Source organism: Anas platyrhynchos, chromosome 13 (assembly GCF_047663525.1).
Source record: "Anas platyrhynchos isolate ZD024472 breed Pekin duck chromosome 13, IASCAAS_PekinDuck_T2T, whole genome shotgun sequence".
NCBI lineage: Eukaryota > Metazoa > Chordata > Aves > Anseriformes > Anatidae > Anas > Anas platyrhynchos.
The window spans coordinates 3,249,479-3,264,859 of NC_092599.1; the positions used below are offsets into that span (position 1 = coordinate 3,249,479).

Consider the following 15,381-nt stretch of genomic DNA (forward strand, 5'->3'; position numbering starts at 1 on the left):
GGGTGAAGACTGATCTGGTCTTTACCTGGAACTCTCTCCCCACCCTCTGTGGCCTCAGCAGGATCTTCTTCCATACCTCCTGCACCGCAGTGTTTAGAAAATAACCTTTCTGCTGTGACTAATTAATAAAGACATCAGTGTGCCCAATGTGGGACCTTTCATATGGAACAAAGTCTAGGCTCCATCCCATTAAAGGGACAAACAAGTATAAACACAGGAAAATACTAGTTAAAAAATACTAGAAACAAAATCCCAGTTGACTACACAGAGTTTAGAGTTATATTTCTGGGTTAAACCAACATTTATGCAGCATTATACGATGACAGTGAGAGTAAACAAAAACAACAGTAATAATAATTTTCCAGTCACAGCTCAAAACTCATACAGATGCATATATATGTATGTAGACAAAATGCAGATCTAGTCATATATTGCATGAAGAATTCCTGCAGACATAAATTTGCATTTCAAGCTATTAAGTTTCATGTTTATTAATACTCATGTTCCAGCACTATACAGCATTATTTCAGCTGAGCTCAAGAAAACTCTTGTTCTTCTCTGCTTACCTGCTGTCTTGTGTGCTGTTGACTGGCAGCTGATCTCCATCTTTCCTCCAGGATAATTTGAAGCTGTTTTTCAAGTGTGAATCATACTCAGACTGACATTTCAACAAAATTGAATGTGATTTCAACACTCGGGGGTTCTTTGGAGTAATGACAATTTTTGTAGCATCTGGTGGATCACAGAAAACACTTTGATTAGGAGAGAGAAACTATTACATCAAATTTTCACCAAGCACTTCATATATAAAAATCAACCTCAGGAGCAATGATCATATCTTCACCTATCTATCTATCTATCTCTATATACAAACATTTCAAGCGGAGGAGGTTGGTTTTGAAATGGAGATTTGACAGGATATAATTTTATATCTTGAAAATTTCTATTTTAGTTCAGTCCAAACCAACATATTCAAGAAACACAAGTGCACACAAACACACAAAGTCACAGGTGAAAATACTTGTTAGCAGACTGTTATGAAATGAATGATAAAAAAAAAAGCTTGAATATGATTTTTATGTCCAATTGCCATTTGAAATAGGCTTTGGCAATGACCCAAGAAAAATTACAAGCTTATTAAAGTCGAGTGAGAAAAAAATATTGCAATCAAGTTTGTTCTTTTAATTGACTCTAATTTAAATGCAGAAACAGATGAATAAGTAGGAAGAAAGCACTTGGCTTCACTTCTCTATACAGTGAAATACTGCTTTGTGAGAATTTTATTGTACATTTTCATGTTTATTATAATTGTAAAACTTACAAAGCAAAGAGACTGGCCTGAAATAGAACACAAATTATTTTTTTTTCTTGAGTTAGTTACAGCAAACTGAGAGTGTTTTTGAGGACTTTGCTAATTGAGTATTGAAGTTGTTCATTGTTTTTACTTTTTACTAAGTATCTATTTAAGTAAAAAAAAAAAAAGTAAATATAAAACCTTATCAAAGGTCTTTCTATTCATAAGTGAAACATTACCTCTTATATCCAGATTTGCTGTGATTGCTCTTTTTCCAACCGAGTTTGAAGCCCAGCAAGCATATGATCCTGAGTCGTCTTTCTTTGTTTCTTTGATCTCTAGGGTGCCATTTTTATTTAATTCATAGCGTAATGCTGAGAGTGGCTCTACGCTATCATCCTTAGTCCTAAAGAGGATAATAGTTATGGCTTATTTCTGGGGTTGTAGGAACTATTATTTCACAGAAACATAGAATGGCTCGTGTTGGGAGGGACCTTAAAGATCATCTAGTTCCAACCCTCCTGCCATACGTTTTCATATTCCATGGTTTACAGATAGTTCAGGGGACTCAGGAGTCTGGGGTCAGCAAGTCACTTTACTTACATGCAGGCAAATCATAAAGGGACATAAGCTTTCTGCAAACCTGAAATACATTGACAGTGTCTACCAAGATCTTTAAACTACTCTGGCTGAGTCTTTAATCCATAGCTGTCATGTGCAATTTTATTGCACCTGTCAAGTGCTATGGCAATCCAGTGATTTCCAACTGCATGGAACCATTTCCAGGTGAACGTGCTCTGTAAGTCATTGCCTTTCAACCCCAGCAATGTGTCCAAACTTTAAAAATTACCAATGTTAAACTAACACTGATGAAGTTGCAGCAGGATTTGGCTACATAAGGCATGGTTCTGCTTAATAAATATCCCAACACCTCTTCACACAGGTATTGAGGACTTTCATTAACTGTTTTTCCACCCCATCTTTAAATCAATGGGGCAAGGTTCTTGAGGAAAAGCATATTTATTAAAAAATATACATATATTAAACACATTTTTGTTACAAACTGCAAATTTTAATTCCACAACATGAGCACATGAGTGTTTGGGAAGCCTGTTTGAACCTGTTTCATGTGAAGAAGTGAGTTCTCAGTAACTTACCATCTAATATCTGCTGCAGGCGAGGCAAAAATTTCACAGTGCAGGAAGGCACTGTAACCCACAACTGTGGCATAGTTTTCACCATCTGAGGTCAGTATTAAGGGAGCAATATCTGCAGAACAGAATGAAAAACAAGCAGCACTGAACTTCAGAACTGGGAATATAAATACAGTCCCTGCATCACACCCTTTTCACACCATACAAAGGTCAAAGGCTTGGCCACTTAGCAGGAATTTCACTGCCTTTTTGCTCCTGCACTGAGCAACTGAGTTCCCATAAGCCTCAATGACAAAGATAACAGTGGTTGACTGCTGGACATGTCAGACCATGAAAGCTCAACTCCAAGACAAAAAACAGACTAGTTTTGCTTCCTCTAGAGACTTCTCTTATTAAATAAATTCCCATGACAATCTGTCTTCAAAGAAGAGGCTCAGTATCACAACTGAAATTAAAGATTAACAATAAACAGTACACTTAATAATTTAAAAACACAGTTGTGGCCACAATCTAGTCCCCAGTGGTCTTAACACATTTGAATTCCAAAGATTTTGAGCCCCAAACAGCTATATTGTTAAAATAAGAAATATATAAAAGCTCATGACCATTCAAGCTAAGTGTATAATGTTGCCCATGATAAGGCTTGTTGCACTAGTTTGGACAACGTATTTCTTAAAATCCAGGGCCAATGCAACAGAACAGAGACCTGGTTAATAATCCCACAACTATTCTGAAGATTTAAGAGGTATAAAAATGGGAAGCTTTAGTTACATTTTTCTTGATAAACTTGAAGAGTTGGGAGACTACTCACTGAGGACATTCACGTTGGCGCTAGCAAGGATGGTACCATGCTTGTTGCTGGCCTCGCACTGGTACACGGCACTGTCCTGAAGCTGAAGGTTGGTAAGGCTGATCTCTCTGGCAGAGATTCTCCCTCTGAAGGTCCTACCTGGAAAGAGCCAGACTTTGTCAATTTTCAGTTCAAACCAAACCAAACCATATATAAGTTTCAAAACAGTAGTGATAACACCAACACACCAGGAAGCAAGGCCTGTGCTCCCCAGACTCCAGCAAGTCTTTTGTGCTAATTCTGAAGCAGTAAGACCAAGAGACCTCAAAAGCACAAGTACCACCCCATATCCCAAACAGATGGGAGCAATACAGGGTTACGTACTCACAGCCACTCCACACCTGCACCTCTTTCACCTCCCTTCAAGTTCATGTTTAAATAGAAGCCTTATTAATTAAATAAAATATGAAAATATGCTTAAACAGATGTCACACAAGACATTATCTAGTGCATTAGGCTTTTTGTGCATTCCAGGGGCACAACACAGACACGTCCTATCCAGCAACCTCCTAAAGAAGGCTGTAGGACCTTGTACTTACTGTCAATGGGCATCCCGTTAAGTTTCCATTGAATGGTTGGCTCTGGGTTGCCAATCGCCTCGCACAGCAGCACAAGGTTTGTTCCTACGCTGTAAACACCACCTTCTGGCTCCTTAATCCACCGAGGAGGCTCTGTAGAGAGGGGACATGGCAGGTAGCAGGTGACACAGCAGGACAAGTCTGACTGCTATTACCGTGGTTCTCCAGGAGATGGCAAACGCTACCAGCAGTTGCCACCAGCTCCTAGCAGCCTTTTGTGCAGCCGGAGCGTACTTCATGCAAACCAATGCTACAAAAGGTAAAATTACCATTAGTATACATCAGTTTCTGTCCTTCAGGCTTTGTAAAATGCAAATGTCAGAGGGAAGAGTGCAGGATATGGGCAGTGTTTACCGAAGTGGAAAACAAATGCAGAGAAGATGAGAGGTGAGAGGCTGGGGAGGGAGGTAAACTTAATGGTGTCAGCATTTTCACAAGGACCCTCAAACATAAGGCTGTGGTCTCTGAAATGACGTGAGACTATTTCAGCTACTCAAACAAGATGCAAATAACCATTCAGCTCGAATACTCAGCAGACATGAGCAAATGGCTTGCATCGGCTTGCCCAGGAGCAGCCGGAGGGCAGAGCATGATGATGCAGAGACGATGCTGAGCACCTCCATCTGCTCATCTGTGGGTGCTGAGGAAACACATTGTGCTTTTCAATATCCCGGTTTTCCACCCTATATTCATCTCCGATGCTGATCCATAACATATTTAGATACGATGAGACATTTTCTGACCACTGATTGAGGACCAGTCCTGAAAAGTCCCCCACAGGGTGGTGGTAGAGGAGCAGCGTTTTCCTGCTGCATTTTCTTTCCCCAGCACTGGCAGCTAAACCAGAGCAGCCCCTGAGCATCAGCTACCCAGAACTCATTGGAAAAACAAACAAACAAAAAAACACAACAACTGTAAGGGAGGGAAGGAACAGAGAGGAAAAATAAATCATTAATCTCGTGACAGCTTTCTGATATCTACAGACCAAATGCAGATCCCTGAGCCTGCATACATTTCAGAGGGCGTCCTTAATAAATAAATAAATTGTATTTGTCATTACCTCTCCCTGAGAAACAACAAACTTCCACATTTTAGTTCCAGACCTGTCACTACCTCTTTTGCCTGCCCTAAGCAGATCACTGGACCCCTCCTTCCCTATTTGAAAAAGATGAGCTAATGTATGGGATACATGAGGATTCATTAGTTAATGCTCATAATACGCTTTGAAGATTAACAGAGCTGTTGCTTGGTAATACATCTCCAGATGTTATCTGTGTGATATATTAAAACAAAACGTCATAGCTCACACAGATATATTAAAAAATACCTCTGATGTGTGATAAACAAGAGCTTCTACACAAACTCCACTATTTCCACAGTAGAGAACCCACGTAGAGGCATTGACTAGCAACAGCTAAAGAATGAACTAAATGTAAGACACCAAAGCTTATCAAAAATTATAACATTATAACATAGCATTTCATTCACAGAACAGATTCCTTCTCCTGCCTGCCTCGCTGCAGAGCTGTTTGCCCTCCTGTAGTGCAGCATGTAACATGATCATACTTGCTATGCTTCCTTTTATTTGACTCCAGGAAAAACCTGCATGCAGCAGAACATTTTGGGTTTGCAGATCTCTTTCTTTTTCTCTCATACATTATGCATACATCAAAGAAAGACAGGTCAAAGGCATGGAGGTGAAAAGGTTTATAGCAATCCTAATGAATTTTTTCCCCCAACTACGTCTGCCACAAGCACCATATTTGAGACAGGATGTTTTGGAGGAGGTAAGACACTAAGCAAAACCTGGATACAAGCTACACTATAGAGCCCTTCCTATTTTAATTTGTGCATATATTTTTGAAAGTGAGCTGCAGATATATTACACTGCTGCCTTCCTTTTTCAGTATGGGAATTGCTGTGGTTGCCCCAAGGAAGTGATGCAGCTGTGAAGCTTCAGTCAATGAGATTTTGTCAAGTATGAAATGTAATTTCACAGAAAGACTGAAGAACCTCTCTTCTTTTTGGCAGATATGCTATAGTACTTATAAGTATATAAAATGTAAGAATAAAAAAAATATACACATACAGTCTAGCAACCACAAAAACCTGTGGTTGGACAGACAAATCTGCCATTAATCTGCACAAGCAAAGTGGTATAGCTTACTTTCACTGCATAATGCATTCTTCTAGGTAAGAGTTATAGATGTGGTCAGCCCAATCAAGAGATTTATGTCATTACAGGAACATAATGAGAGGTCTGAAAACAAAAGGGATCTAAAATAGTCATCTAGTCCATACTTCTGCAACAACACAAGATCACCTACACCTAGAGCATTCCTGATGGATACAAACCTATACAGCCTCCTGTGCTGTCTACAGTAGTACTATCCTTTTCCCCATAACTAGAACAGACTTAACGTTAACCAAATTCACTTCATTGTAGTTTAGATCTATAGTATTATGCCCAGGGGAGAAAGAGAATATTGTGTTACTGTGAAGAAACTTTTGTGCATTTGAAGGCTGTTATATGAACCCCAGATTCATTCTTTCCTAAATTAAACATATCTATCCATTTATTCTCAAAGGCCACATTTTTGAAATCTTGACTACCCTTACTGGCTTTTCTGTATTGTCTTGAGTAAATTCCATCCTCGATGTGAAACTGGATGTTACATGAGGCCTTATCAGTTCTCAGTAGTTTTTTTCACAAACAATGCTTTTCTTTAACCTTTCCAGGACGATTTTTCTTTTTCTGCAAGGACAGTATTTCTGAGCAGAGATCAGCTTGTTATCCAATACATCCTCCAGACCAGTCTAACCAGACATTTTCCATCCTGTTTATGAAGCCAATTAATGCTGCCTGATGAGGATTTGCACTTGTGCTTACTGAAGCCCATCCTTTTCATTCCAGACCATTTTCCAAATTTGTCAAGATCATTTCAAATTCTCTCATATCTTCCCATGGGCTGACAATCCATCCCACTTTGGGGTTATCATCTGCAGATTCAGATACAGCTATCACCTTTCCCAGTGAAAGGCTGAGAACTACAGCTTGAGTCTCATTAAAATGACTGGGCATGTATATACATCACACTAGTTTTATTTATTTTCCTCTAACTCAGTAATGAAAGTAGTTGCAAAGACCCTTAGGTATTCCATCATTACTATAATTAATCATTATATTGCAATTATTTCTATTAAACACAGCCCAGAAGCCTCAGTTAAGATCAAGGTACCATTAGAACAGGCACTATGATAGTGACAAGATGTTGAGGTTGTGTATACATTTTCTATTAGGCTTAGGGGATTATACACAATAACCAAATAAACAAACATTTTAGATCTAGACAATTTGAGAGCTTGTTTTGCCTTTTTTTTTTTTTAATAGTTTATTCTCTCCCTCTAATAACAATAATAGCCTTTTTGTGCCTCTTCCAGTGTTCCAGGCTACATCTTTCCTCGCAGAGAGAGATTAAAATGTTCAAGCAGTCAAGCAATTTGCTGGCTGAATATTTTCAGATACTGGGTAATAATTGCCTGAATCTTTGCCTTCAGAGTACTGTAGGATTAGTAAGTGGGCTGCATGAAAATATCATAATTTCAGGCTGTTATTTAGAAGGCTGGGGTGTTGCTTTGAGATCCTCAAATACCAGAAAGAAGAACAGGAAAAAGTGAAATAGTGCAGGAACAATAACCAAGTCCTCATTTCTACTCCAACACTAAATGGAGAATAGTTCGTGGTTAAAGACTGAGATTTTTTTTCCTTTCATATTTAAATTTTCTTCTCCCTGCACACATCTTTTGAGAAGTGCCTATCAGGCATAAAGATGTCATATGTCAGCATAACTTCCCTGAAACCAACTGAAATTAATGCTCACTTCCACCAGCTCAATACCTGCCCTTGAGTGTGCACGTAAGAGTCACTACAAGAATGATGAACATACCCATCTCTACTGAATGTTAATGACATTTTGTGGTTCAAAATTATAGAAAAAGATGGGATTTTTTGCTCAGTTTTACCAAGATAACATGCATGTGATGACTTAGTAGGACAAATTCCTGTTACTGACAGCATCCAACATTAGTTACACAAATGGAAAATTAATTTAATAGGAATTGCATAAACATTCTTTATATTGCAATTGTTAGAGTCATTTTCTTTACTTCTTTCTTTTTTAAAATAATTGTTTGTTAATGAGTAGGAATAACAATTTGCCCAGAAGCCTTCTTCCCTCTAGAGACAGGGGGAGAAGAGGGGTCAATAATCTGAACTGCTTAATTAATGTTATTTCCCTGGTATTTTGGTATTTGCAGCTCCTGCAATTTCTTTGAAGAATTCAATTTTTACAGGCGAGAAAATCATAGCCAGATTGTTAAAATATTCAGCTAGAGCAGAGATGCTCCAAACCATCTGGAATGATTTCTAGGAGTCAGCACTTCCCCTCCATTGCAGCTGAAAACTTGCCATGCCCTGGTATCCCCCTCTGCCTCACTTCCAGGAAGGGAAAGAAGACTATGACACACCAGGCTGTGTCAAGTGAAAGGGGAGAATTCTTCACAAAGGGAGAGAAAAGGCTCTTCCACAGCTAATGAGTAAATAAAAAGCAGGTAGCTGAAAGCACGTGTCCTCCCGCCATGACTTCTTGTGACTAAAGAGTGAGAAAAAGCACAGATTAAAATGAAGCGGTTGACAGACCCTGGCAGTTTAATATTGTTTTTTTTTGTTTGTTTGGTTGGTTTTTTTTTCCTCTGCAGAACAGAGGCTGAAGAATTTTTTTCATCAGCAAAGAGAAAATGCTTTCACCACATTTTTCAGCTGTGCTTCAGAATACTTGTTTGCAGCTATTTATGGGGGGCATTACTGAAAGAGTCATGGTGGCAGTAATACTTCTGCAGGGATCACTTGTCCCTGTTAAATCTCACTCAAGCTTTTCTTTGCTCCTACGAAAGGAAGTGAAGGAGAGCAGCATCCACACCTGCATTGTATGAAATGTCTGGGGAGTAAGGGAACATCAGGTGGAAGGAGGGAGAATAGGCACCAAGTGCCTCTACCTGCACTATTTGCAAGACACTTGTTATGAAGGTACCTTGGCTGATTTCATTATTCTCCTTACTTCCACTGGCAACAAATAAAATAAAAAAAATAAATAAATTAAAAAAAAAAAAAAAAAACACTCTTAGCTTAAGTTGTTCCAATACAAAGCTGATAGCAGAACACGCAGAGGAGGGCAAGAGAGGAGTGGTACTATAGGCATTTAATTTTGATGAAAATCAAAGATAGAAAACTGACATAAACAGACCTCTGATCTGGCCTGGTATGGCCATTTTCATATTTTTTTAAAGAGCAAGTAGAATAATTACATCTTCTGGTCTGAGTTTCAGATTAATACAAGACATTTTGTCAATATCTCTGCTTGAATAACTCACATCTTAATGTATTGGATCTATAATTCACTCACACATTTGTACTTCTGCTCAGTGGTTTGTAAAGCCTTCATGGTTCAGGAAAAAAATAACAAAAAAACATTAATTCTATTCAAAAACAAAACAAAACAAGAAAAACAATGCTCTTTTCTGCCAGCTTCCCAACACTACAAGGCTGGTCCTACTAGCATAAATTGATTCAGCCGGTTGAGTTTTTGGATCATCTGAAGTGATATTAGCAAAAGTTCTTATTTACTTCCCACTGACTACCTTTCAGTGTTCAAAATAAAAAGTTTAGTAAAATTTACTCCATACCTTCCACATGAACATGGAATTCGTGTTTTGTTCTGCCCATGGGGTTGCTCGCCGTGCACTGGTAAGTTCCTTCATCGGCTGCAGACACTTGTTCTATCTTCAGGATCTTCCCAAAATTTTCTTTTACTGATTTGTCCTTGGGCAAATTTCCAGTAACTTTGACCCAGCTTAGATGAGGAGTTGGGCTAGTAGCAAAGAAAAGAAAAAAAAAAAGATTTTGAGTTGCATACCAGGATGCTGTTATTTACGTTACAGGTTTCATTTTAGCAGAGCCTCTTTAGTTAATACAAGCTATATTGCAGGCTATAGACTATTGTTAGTCTATACTGTTCCTTGATTTGAAGGACCCCTATGAATAAGTCCTTCACAGCCAAACCCAGGCTATGGCACAAGACTGCATTCCTTGTAAACACATTGGCATGAACTGTGTCGGAGGGAATGGGGTGTATTTCGTCCGACTCCAAAAGGGCACTTGAGGACAGACAAGGAGGTAAAGACTTCATTACAGTGACTTCACTCAGTGCCCTGCTGGGTTAGGAAGATGTCCAGCCATTGGAGATGGCTGAAAATGCTCCTTACATGTTTAGAAAGCAAGTGGCAATGACACAGAAATTCAGGACAGACTGCTGCATGCACAGTCCCAGCTGGGATTCACGACCCCGACACCATACACTGTGTCATATCTGCTTACTCTTGTGTCCATCTGTCATTGTGGCAGAATGCCCAGGCACAAGCCACTCAAAGCCCTAGGTACTAAGAAATTATGGTTTTCCAAGAGCAATAAGCTCAAACTGTACAAACTATTTCCTGCAAGGGTACTTTTCCTGCTCTTGTACCAAAGTCAGGCACCGTGTTGCCTCGGTGTTGTACTGAGGCAATGCCCACCTGACACCGGTGTTAGTCAGAATATAAGTCTTCAGAAACAACAGATTGGAAATATACTTTTTTCCTTATTTTGCAGTTGGCTGCCCCTGATATTAGTTACTTGAAATCTGGCTCAGTCTATCCGCTTCCGTGATTTGTGGACATTTGGTTGGATGGATTGGCAGAGATATAGGCAAAGCTGATCATTTTTCTGCTGGAAGGGGGAAATTTAACAAATATTTTATTTTTTCTAAATGCTGTGGTTTCAAAGGGTTTCCATGGAAAAATAATAATTCAATGAAAGAATCTGAGAAATAAAGTTCCTCCTGAGAAGAGAAGCTCTCAAAGAAGTACTTTGTCTTCTTTTAAAAGTGACTACTTTAAAAAAAAATGCTTTTTGTTTGAAAATTAAAAAAAAAAAAAAAAAAAAAAAACAGGAAAAAAAATGAATGAAATTAATATATTTTGGTTTGATTATAAACAGCTTTTTTATTATTATTATTATTCCTTTCTCTTCTTGTATACGGTATTAGTTCTTGCACATGAAAATTCATATTTGTATATTTCCATGGTGATTTGTCTATTCAGTACCTTGACAACACTGTAAACTCATACCCATGGATTTGTGGAGGTTCATGGGCCTGTGAATTAGCTTGATGGGCAGTGAATTAAACAAGGAAATGCTGCAACAGGGAACTAAAACTCACTGCAGATACTTGGAGCAGATCCAGTAGAGACAAGTAATTCACCTTCTCTCAAAAGATGGCAACCAACTGCAGAGGCATAATCTTGCCAGCCCAAATGAGCGATGCCCTTTCAAGTCCACATGGAAAAACAAAATGTCCTAAACATGTTTGTTCAGGCAGATAAATATCCTGATTTTGGAATTTTATAGAGGGGATAATTGCACAGCCTTTAATATGAGTTATCTCTCTGCTAACCACAGTCTGTGTTCACAGACCTGCAGCTCCACAATACAGCATGAGAGCACAATAATTTAAGACTCCATTTAACAAAAAGCTCTATCACAAATAAACCAGAAGCAACTGTGCTTTCATTGTGGGTTTAGTGGTTGCAGAGATTTTCGCTTTATCCATTTCTCTGGTGGCAACTCTTCAAGGGCGGACTATTGCATCTACAAGCAGATAGTAAAATTGGAAAACTGGACTGAGGGCATAGTGGGGCGTATTTCTGCTCTGAGCTACTGCAGCAGGAACAAGGTCCAGAGAGGTATTCACAGCTTCATTGTGAGGACTGCACTTAAATCATGTATTTAGCCTTTTGCTTTCTTTACTTACCTTATATTGTCCTGTTACTTACAATGAGGAACAAATTTATTCTGATCTCATTTTCCAGCACATACCATCTGCTTGAACCCTTCCCTGTATTATTACAGTGAGCATATCCTCACTGAAATATTCTGCCATGCTTAGGACAGACATAGTCACAACTAGAGCTGTCAAAACTCTGTGCTGCTTTACAAGGAGCATGCATGCTCTTGAAAAACTTTACATAAATGTTCAATTTAAAACTGAACAGGTATGTACATACATTTTTAGGAGAATAATTTTTAACTTAGCTTTTTCATTCCTCAGTTATGTTTCTAAAGGTGAATAAGTCTGTGCATTATTGTGTATTACTCACAGCCCTTCAGCAATACACTCGAGTAGCAGGACACCTCCCTTGATAACAGTGACTGATGAGCTACTTCCAGCAGATTCAGGAGGGATCAGCAGTTTGGGTTTTCTTTCCTTGATAAAATTTGCTAAAATAAAATAAAAATGAAATAAAATAAGTTAGATATGAAATCTTAGAGCCTTTGCTTATCCTTCAATACTGCTACAAATATTACTCCTGTCAGAAGGCTTCTGACATCAATTTGTAAATTTTCTTTTTGATTTATATGATTTAAGACCAATCCAGGACTCTCCCATTTCTCCTTCTTACAGTCAGAAAATAGATACAGGAATAACAGCAGGCAGAGGTACTAAGGAAGCTTCATTTTCTAAGGTTTCAGGTCCTGAATTCCAAACATCGGCCCCTTTCTATCATAAATCTTGGCCAATTTTTGATACACTGGCCATTTCAATCACTGACCTGGTGTGCACTGTCTTTCTTAGCACCTTTGCTCTGCATTGACTCCATCATCTTTTAAATCTCAGATGGAAACACATCTTTCCGAATTTAATATCCTACAAAATTGTCCATCTTGTTATAATTATTAAATCTATGGTAATGGAGATACAATTTGTATCGAAGACTGTTTAAATAATAAAACAAGATTGACCTGCATTTGATTTCAACGGACCATTTGTTCCAGCCGCCCAAACAATGGTTTCACGACAAAATATGCATAGAGTTAAACGGCTATCCAGTTATCACTATAATAACAATTAACATGGTAATGAATGTCCCCAAATGGTAGTACTTCTACACAAATAGTTCCAGATGATTTGGTGAAATGCTACATACATGTATATCTTTCTGGAAAATCTTGTCTTTTTTTCACCCCCTTGCTTTTTGTTTCTACAAACCAATGAAACAAGTGCTCCAAGCTGCAGCAGAACACTTTGGTGCCCCTGGGCATGCTCACCTGCTTTCCATCTGCCCCTCGCCACCTGCTTCCAAAGGCAGGCAGGCAGTCCCCCTCCCAGACACAAGAGTTCAGGCATTTCTCTGAGGCATAACCATTTTTTGGAGTGTCAGGCTCTCCACACAAGCCCTGCCTGTTCTGCTCACAAATGGCAGCAGCCTCCATGGGCAAAGTCTTGAGGATTTATCAGTGCTTTGAGCTATCTATCCCCAAACGGTTAGGAAGGACCCTCTTTTCAAAAACTCCAGCACTTGTCCAACAGAACAAGGTCTTTTGAGAGTTTCAAACGTGGCATCTTAAAATTAACAGACACTCTCAGGAGGAATTTAACTAAAATAAATCAGCATCAAAAGTTAAATATGAAAAAACAGACTCTCATTCTTAAGTATTTTAAAATGAAGTTAATGGGGCGGAGAACTGCAAGAATAACCACTATCTGCCTTCTGACTTATCCACATTGTCTGCATAAACTTCAGCATTTTCAGGATATGGCTCCACAAAGAAGCGGACACAGAACAAGGGGAGACATGAATCCCCAGGATGAGAACTGCTTTCTTGGAGTGCTTACCTGTGGTGCATATCAAACAGCACAGTACAGAGGCAAACCATCTCACACTCACCCTGCATACAGCTACAGACGTGCACAATTAACACAGAGCAGCTAAAGCTCTGCAAATCCAAGCCTTAAGCTCGCCCTGGAGTAATGCAGCCCCAGGGTGACCTGTTAGACATGAATTCATGGTTCAGACGACAGCAGCCTAATGCCAGCGTCTTCCTCACCACCAGAGGAAGATTCAGAGAATCCAGCTCCTGTTCTGAAATGATAACACAAGAAACCCAGGATGCCAGTCTCCTTCCTTATATTACATTATGAGATGCAAATGTTCTTTCTTGAGTAAGAAGACCTCTTTGTTAAAAATCCTTCAATTTTCTGTCAAAAAGTACAAGATGAGCAAATTGTACTCCACGGACCACTTAAATCCATCCCGTTGCAATAAAAAGTCTTCTGTGATTTTTTTTTTCCCCTGAGCAGCACCTCACATTTCATTTCAGCTGGTAGCTTCTCAGCTTAAAGGCTAAGTAACAGATGCATTCAACTCACCCTTAGTAACCGCAGCATTAGGTGAGCCTGAGTCATTAGCATGCTTAACTGAAATAAATAAAAGTGACAACCAAATACAAACATGCATAGTTGATATAGAATGAAAAGAAGCAATAAAGCAACTAAAACAAAACAATGTCCCCCCCAATAAATATCTGCCATAAAAAGAAAAACAAACAAACAAAAAAATACAATGTAAATCAACAGATGAACAATGAATTCCTGAAAACAAAGAAAGCCTTTAAATATATGCAATATTCTGCAAAACACTTCAAGGGTGATATAATCATCCTACCTATCAGGTGTAATAAAAAAAATAAATAAATCACTAAGCTCGAACTATCTACCAAAAAGAAATTTTATTATTTTTTCCAGTTTATTTTTTCTTATTTTCTGTGTATTTTTTTAATATAGTTCCTCAACAGGAACTTGGCCTGGAGCAGAGGGGGCAGTCCCCAGCTAAGTTTACAAAACTTTGCAATTGCACACCTCACTTCTACGCTTGCACCCGGTCTCAGGAATTCGATGGCAACACGCAGTCACTGCAGTCTTTCCTTCAGAGGTCTCTGTATCAAACCCTGCCCCATTTTTCTCTAATCTGCATATGCATGGGTGTGGGACTGTAAAAGCTATGAAGGGCAACGTGTCATTTTGCTATTTGCCTCACAGTTATTATCCCAAGATATGGTTTAAGCAAGTATTAAGACATACAAACCCATTATTAATGCTTTATCTTTTTATCCCAACAAGAAACTCTCAAAATCATACATTAAAAAACAGGCTTTCATTCACAAAGAAAAATCTCCTTTGCTTTCTGGGCTACATAAGCCCAAAAGGTCAGAAGCATTAGTGAACCAGAAGACTGGTATCAAGGGCACAGGCAGTCTCAGCTCATGCTACAAGCCTCACCAGAATTTATTACATCCAAAAGAGATTGAAGAGAAAAGAGGTGGCTCTCTCCAGCTGGTGTAAGCTGCCTTAGCTCCATCAGCTCCTGCAGGGCCTTGCTGATTTAATGCAGCTGAGAGTGCCCCAAAAGCAGCTTGTCCTGCTGCCTTGGGCCATCACAGAAGTTGCTGCTGCTTCTGAGGTCCCAAAAATGGATTTACAAGGCTTGCTGCTGACTAGCATCTTGTTTTTCCTTGAGGAAAAGGAGAGGGACAGTTGTGACTTCTATTTTTTTGTGACACGTGGTGAAAGCAAA

General features: G+C 39.0%; 1 protein-coding gene across 15 annotated transcripts in view; it reads right to left on the minus strand.

Moving 5' to 3' along the window:
* CHL1 (cell adhesion molecule L1 like) overlaps positions 1–15,381 on the minus strand; it is a 126,336-nt gene that overhangs the window by 27,331 nt on the left and 83,624 nt on the right. For 14 of the 15 annotated variants that reach the window (XM_038185989.2, XM_038185986.2, XM_038185981.2 and 11 more), the window contains 8 exons: positions 14,178–14,225; positions 12,127–12,247; positions 9,619–9,803; positions 3,838–3,969; positions 3,260–3,397; positions 2,452–2,563; positions 1,534–1,700; positions 567–732 (listed from right to left, as the gene is read on the minus strand). In XM_038185989.2, coding sequence (XP_038041917.1) covers positions 567–732; positions 1,534–1,700; positions 2,452–2,563; positions 3,260–3,397; positions 3,838–3,969; positions 9,619–9,803; positions 12,127–12,247; positions 14,178–14,225 — 1,069 coding nt within the window. The remainder of the gene's footprint in view (positions 1–566; positions 733–1,533; positions 1,701–2,451; positions 2,564–3,259; positions 3,398–3,837; positions 3,970–9,618; positions 9,804–12,126; positions 12,248–14,177; positions 14,226–15,381) is intronic. The other variant, XM_038185990.2, reaches the window with a different exon arrangement.